Source organism: Anneissia japonica, unplaced genomic scaffold (genome assembly GCF_011630105.1).
Source record: "Anneissia japonica isolate Jap-2015-1 unplaced genomic scaffold, ASM1163010v1 scaffold287835_len3118868_cov185, whole genome shotgun sequence".
Taxonomy (NCBI): domain Eukaryota; kingdom Metazoa; phylum Echinodermata; class Crinoidea; order Comatulida; family Comatulidae; genus Anneissia; species Anneissia japonica.
The window spans coordinates 1,602,137-1,609,284 of record NW_022737223.1 but is presented as its reverse complement, the minus strand read 5'-3'; the positions used below and the strand labels follow the sequence as shown (position 1 = coordinate 1,609,284).

The 7,148-nt window shown below is 35.4% G+C and overlaps 1 protein-coding gene across 1 annotated transcript; it reads left to right on the top strand.

Moving 5' to 3' along the window:
• The first annotated feature begins 958 nt into the window (after nt 1-958).
• On the top strand, nt 959-6,727 carry LOC117117191 (aquaporin-like). Its single transcript, XM_033261416.1, has 3 exons — nt 959-1,804; nt 5,353-5,433; nt 6,280-6,727. Exons 1-3 carry the CDS (start codon nt 1,253-1,255, stop codon nt 6,463-6,465), a joined length of 819 nt encoding a protein of 272 aa, XP_033117307.1. The 5' UTR covers nt 959-1,252; the 3' UTR covers nt 6,466-6,727.
• The last annotated feature ends 421 nt before the right edge of the window (nt 6,728-7,148 follow it).

Genomic DNA, 7,148 nt, shown 5'->3' with positions numbered 1-7,148 from the left:
ATATATGCCTATATTCGTCCTCATTGGCATCATCAAAAGTATTATTATTGTTGCATTCGTACAACTGAACTCAATTAATAGGCATTTTTATTTTGTTTTCTGTTATATATTAACCTATTGTTTACTCCCTAATGAATATGTTTTAGTTCCCAAATCGAGTTAGTTAGTTGAGTTAGTTAATTTATTTGGTTTTGTTTGATGTTTTGCGTGATGGTGGTGTCCTCCAAAATATCAATGCAGGAAGTCTGTAAAGTTTTTTAAAAGGATATTTTGAGTTTGGAGCATGCTATCCTGTTCAATTCCATATATAATGTCATGTTGAACTGTTAGGATTAAATGGTTACAGCATTGACACACCGGGCCGCCGGCCGATGCAAGTCAAACAACAACGCAACGCGCGTGACGAAGAGCGTGCAGACCGCCAATCAGCAGACGGCGTCACGTCGTAGTGACAGATCAGAGCGGAGACGGATTAATCGACAATCGTACGACAGTCCCACAACGTGCTGTGCCCTACTTAACGCATTTATTAAAGCTTCAGTTCTAGCTCTTTCCAATACAACCAGAAAGACCGGACGAAAAAGGATGGACGGTTTTGCTGGCAATTTTTCTTCTAATCAAAACAGTAGGTTTGCATCTCCATGAATATGCCGAATCGTGGGTCCCTAATTTACAACTTTGCTTGAATTATTGTGTTGAATACAACGAAGGCAAACATTAAAGTAACAGAAACTGGTCCCGCCATTAGATAAGTATTTAACACACAAAAGAAAATAAAAATATAAGTATAATGTTTTAATTATAAACATAACATGAGCACAAAGTGCCAGTGCTCTTGCATTTACAATGTTATATTCAAGTAGTGGAGTGCATCGCATAATAGGCCTATTGATATTTATATTAGACGAAATGGGTTTTGTGTCAATTCTTTAATTGGTGTTTACTTAAGCTCCGCCTTCGTTTCCAAGCACGCGCAGTTCTGTTCCCTACTTACGCGCATCATCCTCGAATGTTTGAAACGTTCTTCGTGGTAGTGATTTTGATCAGAACACGGTTTGCCGTGTGATGCTTCATTACTATTTATTACTACTAATGCAATCGCCAAGGAATCATAGTATTGGATATTTAAAGTCTTGGGTTCACTGTTGTATAATCAGTTGAGTGTTGATACTCATCGGAGCAGGTTTAAGTAAAAACTGTCACGTTTTTTAGTATTTACTTTCCCATCTCGAACATTTAAAGTCGCATTAAAATGACTCTTGGACTTGAAGAATTGGGCACTTTCGCCTTTTGGAGAGCCGCCTTGGCGGAGTTAGTCGGAACATTTTTCTTCGCATTCTTAGGATTGCTGTCAACGACGGCGTTCCCTGGTTTCGCTACTGGTGATATCGTAAGAATTGGCCTAGCGTTCGGTCTTGCGATCGCTACGATGGTGCATTGTACAGCTCATATTAGCGGTGGACATTTGAACCCTGCCGTTACAATTGGTTTTCTGTCAGTCTGTAAGATACCACTTGCCCGTGCTATTTTGTACGTAGTAATGCAGTGTATCGGCGCCATCGCCGGCGCTGGTCTCGTCTACGCGTTTACACCAAGGGGTCTCAACGATTTAGTCGGCCCGACGACGCCGTTCTCCAACAGTGATATGACAGTGGATGGCTGGCAGGCGTTTATGATCGAACTGTTTTTGACCGCTCAGCTTGTATTGACCGTGTTCGCAACCGTCGATCCGAACCGCAAGGACCTTAATGGATCGGGCCCACTCGCCATTGGACTGGCGGTTGCCCTTGGTCACTTCGCTGCTGTAAGTACCCTACATTCCATGGTTTTGTAACCTAAAATATGCTACCCCCATCATTAATTTTAAATGCACACACAGCATCAACCATACCTAGCCTACTGTAAATAATAAATAAATAATTATGCCCTATGTAATATTATTAGGTCAGAGATAGCTAAAGTAAACAAATTCACGGAGACAGTTAGGTGTTCCCAAACAATATAAAATATCATGATCTAGGCCTATTCATCATAATTATACTCATAAAATATGATACACATACCGGTAGCATATAGAACTCACAGTATGTAGGTCCAGTATTTTGTCGAATATTGTAGACCTAGAACAAGGATTGGGGACATGTGTTATTGTGTCGTCACCTTTATCGATACCATTTATTTCACCATTAATCACCTTGAGTTTGGTTGACGTCATTATTCAGGCTAGTCATGCCGTATATCACATTGTTTGTATCTGAAATATTTAACAATATGTTGAGCAATAATAATAATAATAAAAATGATGACGATAATAATAATAATAATAATAATAGTAATAATAATAATAATAATACTGTGTAATGGTAATACTCAGATACATGTACAGTACGAACACCTTTTGACTTTAGAAACACTAAATTTATTCTTACGAATATTCATTACCGTTATAATAGCTATATGTTTCGAAACACAGACGGATGCATCTTTTTCGTGTAAATGTGTGTTGCTAGCAATATAATGTATGTCTTTTTGATAAAAGTATTTAATGTGTTTGCTAATATGATAGCTTGGCAGATATGTATTGTTTTCTTTATTATGAAAATTGAATTGATTTTACGGTCAATTCTCAGAAGAAGTATTATGTTTTATGGCACCACTTAAGTTTTCTGACTGCGCTCGACCTCAGATAATATACGTAATAGTTGTCTCAGGCTCGATCGTGATTCTAGCAAATGCATAATTGATTTAGCACTATTGGTGTGGATTTATTTAATGTAAATTCAGTTTACCCAGGGATTAGGCGTACTTCCACCACTGATGCAGATTGGTTCCATAATAGTTGTAGTAGCTTAAAAAGTATTACAAAATCTTGTTTACATACTAAAGTAATGTATTTATCAATAATATTTATGCCCTATAACAGTCAATGGGATCATTTTTCTGCCCCAGTTAAGTAAAATGCATTAAACCGACATAAAACATGTAATGTCGACAAACGCGTTTTTCGATAATCATTTGAGTGGAGCTGTAGATGTTGGTTGAAATTGTGTGCCTTCCGATCCCAGCCAATGATCCCGATTTAAGACTCGTTGTGTGGCATTAATAAAAATTAGTTTCATTGTGTAGCTATCGGAGCGAGTCACATTGATGAAAAAATTAAATGGAATTGAAACTCAGAATATCACGTTTATTTTGCAGTTCCCGTGTTAAATGTCAACTTACGGCATGAAGGCTCACTCAATTTACCGTACTCTTGATTTACTATAGGCGTGCACCAATACACAATGACAGAACGTAACCCTACACTTTTATTACCACACAACTGTTGATGTTGAATTCCATTATAATCCCTCATCTGTATAATAGCCTACGCCTAGAAAATATATTGTTTGCAGTTGCGTATCTTGTAGTATTGGCATAGGGGTGGGGATTGTGGTGTGCAAAGGTGGAGACTTAATAATTAAGTGAGGGGCTTTAACTGGCAAATTAACGTGAAATGGGATGACCTTGGACTACTTAATTTCAAACGGGGGTTGAGGGTGCGCTAGTTTTGGGTGCTAATTCCCCGTAGATATACAATTTTCCCTGTATATATTGTATTGGCCTACATGCTAGTATACATTCGCACCCCACCCCCAACCCCCAAATAAATCAAGACCCCTACTAAGACCCCTCTAATTCGAATACTAACTAAACATCTTCCATCAACACAAATAGAACGCTCTAATTTTAGAAACCACCCTTTGTTTCAATTATAAATGGCTATACATCCATAAACACAGATTTGCGGTTTGTACAACCTTGTGGTTGTACCGCTGCAAAACATTAATACAATAGTGATGGTATACGTTGCCATAATAGGACGCGAAATCATGAGAAATATTCCCCAATTGACAAGTCTTTTAAATGATAACACCGAACGTCACCTTCCGATAGGATACGTTGGGCTCACAACTACTTCCTTCCAGGTCAAAACGGTTCCACCTTCTCAATTGTAAAGAGACCTGATCTGCAATAGAATAGATTGAATATATAATATCCATAATATAATATAATTAAATGATAATGGTTATGGTAGGGATGATGATTATGACTTATGTATGGATCAATTCAAATGACGTCATAATCATTGAAAAACGATAAAATCGTTGTAGTCGTATCGTTTTTCCATGATTATGACGTCATTTGAATTGTTTCTCACAATATTTTGTTGTCGTATACACGATTAATTGTTATAGAATCGTCCTAGTGTTAAAAACTTCTCTTTTTCTTTTAGTTTCTATATGAACAATTGCTTTTTAAATTTGTATTGTTATCCTTATCGTTGCAAGTATAAACAGGCCTTTAATGTTAATGACGATTGTTTAATAATCATAATCAAAAGCATAATTATACAGTACTCAATGAAATAATACTCAAAATAATGATAACGATCAAGGTATTGATAATAATGATTTGAAAATAATGAAAGGTAATGATAATAATAATGATTTAATAATAATAATGATAATAATAATAATAATAATAGGCATATTTTTCCTTTATTTTTAATGTTTTGTTTTGTTTCGTTTTTTATTAAGTGGTAGATCGTTAAAATGTGCTTTGTAGGATCTTCATTTTTAAAAATGCTTCATTCGTTTAATGTAGCTCTGTGTAGAATTAGAGCGGAGGGTAAATATCGTTCATTTCTAAATATGACCCACAAAGATGTATATAAACCTCATCTCCCGTATGATCCGCGAATGTATGAGGACTTATACATGCCTGCGTTTCAAACGTCTGCTGTCGGTAATTGTTTAAGACGTACCGGTATGCGAATGAACGAGGCCCGTTGAATCAGCAGACTTTTTCGATCCCTGGCTGCCGGATATCTCCATACAGCTTATTATAGTCATAGAAATTGCAGATAAACACGTGAGCAGTTGCCACCAATTCCCAAGCCAAATATTACTCTGAATTTAGATCCATCAACCGTGCAAACCGTGTCTTAATGTTTGTTTTCCTTTCACTATGTACTTTTTTGACGTTTTCCTTTTTACTGTGATGCTGATTGTTTTTAGTGTGAATTGGTTTTCTTTATGCAATTGTCTTTTTCCAAAAGTACGTTTTGAAGTTTTTTGTTTTGTTTTGTTTTGTTTTGTTTTTGTCGTGAACCTGATTGTTGATTTTTGTTCCTGTTTCAGTCCTTTTTATAGGTGATAATTATGATAACATCATTATTTGAATACATGTTGTGATATATATCATCATATGAAATTATTCCAACTATGACACTTCAGTTCTAGATATGGATATGAAGCATAATTAATACCAAATTGACAGAACGGTTTTGATTTCCATTGCCTTCCATAGATACCATACACAGGCGCCAGTATGAACCCTGCGAGATCATTTGGATCAGCTGTTGTTGGAGGGGAATGGACAGATCACTGGGTAAGAGTTTGCAAGATAACCTTAATATTGTTAACGTTTATTATCCTAACTATTATCATTTAGTATTTATTTTAATCATTATAATACGGTTCTATTGTTATTTTATTATTTTATTATGATTATTGTCATACATATGAGTATTATTAATGATATTATAATTATTATTGTTATTGTTAATAATATTATTGTTATTATTATTATTATTTAGCGGCATAGCATTATCACTGACATTCTTATCAGGGCTCATTTGAAAGTCTGTGTTTCAAGCTGTTTGCATCTGTTTTTGGTTTTGAATTTATCTGTGCTTAGCCTTAGGCTGTGCCAGCTGCGTGTTAATGTCTAATAGAATGTTAATTCATACAAGTCCGTTGATTCTTTTGATCATGTCTTTATAATATACAGTTTAGCTATGTAATAATCGGATTTTTTTTTTATTCTGTGAAATCTTGCATTTGGATGTAAACAAAATCTTTAACAAGTTCACCTCTATCAATATGTTTTAAATAATAGGAACTATTAATCATGTTTAGGTCTTATCACATTAACGCTTGTTGAGCACTTGAGCAATTTTTACAGCATTAATATTCCAGTAAATTGAAGAATTGTTAATTTTGAATTTATTATTACACAAAAGTAGTGTGTAATCTCATCTGATGTTTAATTCATTTATTTATTTAATATGATACGTCATTGTATACTTGATAATCAGATATCGATGTTGACTTGTCAGCCTCGAATCATGCCCATTCGGGTTTGGATGCCCAACTTTACCTCAGCATGCAATAATACTTGCAATAAAAAATAATAGAAATTCCTTACATCATTATTGTTTAATTACGTCACTAGGTCTACTGGATTGGACCCATACTCGGTGGTATACTGGCAGCTATTGTGTACAACTTCATTCTCGACCCAACATCGTCAAAAAATCGTATTCGTAACTGGTGTTCGCCCGTGTTGGAGAACGAACCTAACGGCGATCTTAAGATGAGTTCAATCGAGCAGAACCAAAATCAAGCAGGAGAGCCATAGACAGGAGAACACCACGTTTGCAACCCAATAGATATTAGGCCCCTATATCCGTATAATTTGTACAATATGTTTTTATATTATGAAACTATTTTCTAGATAATACCTTAATTTCTGTTGAATGTATTTTAAATGTTGTTAAGATATCGACGCCACTCTGCTGAGCACGCATGCAAAGCCACAGGGTGTTTTATAGCCACTCGTTTATATGTTGTGTATTATTACATTAAAAATGAATTTTAAAATACAAAAATAAAGTAAATAACGTCTTGTTGTAATACATTTATAATACATTTTAATCGCTGTATTTAGAGATTCGAGGTAGTCAATGAATTATTATAATTTCATTACTGTTATTTTAATTCGTATAAAAATTAATAAGTGTCTTATTTTCAAATGTTGCGCATTATAACTTACTTATGTATTCCCACGCTAAGCCCCGCCCCTTGGATATTGTTGCTAAGGCCCCACGCCACGACAGTTGTAAAATCGTACGTACACGTGTTTGTGGTACAACACATGACGGTGTTTGTAATACATACATGCGCCCATTCCTGGCCCTATTCATCTTGTGATTGGTCAATTGTTATAGCTTCATTGAAACTCCGGAAAGGTCTCTGAATGATGAGCAATACAACTCGTGGGTTAATGAAAATATAAACGTGTTAATGGATGGTGGGGAGAGC

Coding starts and splice junctions, on each gene's coding strand:
- LOC117117191 (XM_033261416.1), top strand. CDS start 1,253: ATGACTCTTGGACTTGAAGAATTGGGCACTTTCGCCTTTTGGAGAGCC. Junction 1,805..5,352: donor CCCTTGGTCACTTCGCTGCT/GTAAGTACCCTA, acceptor TGCCTTCCATAG/ATACCATACACAGGCGCCAG. Junction 5,434..6,279: donor GGGAATGGACAGATCACTGG/GTAAGAGTTTGC, acceptor TTACGTCACTAG/GTCTACTGGATTGGACCCAT.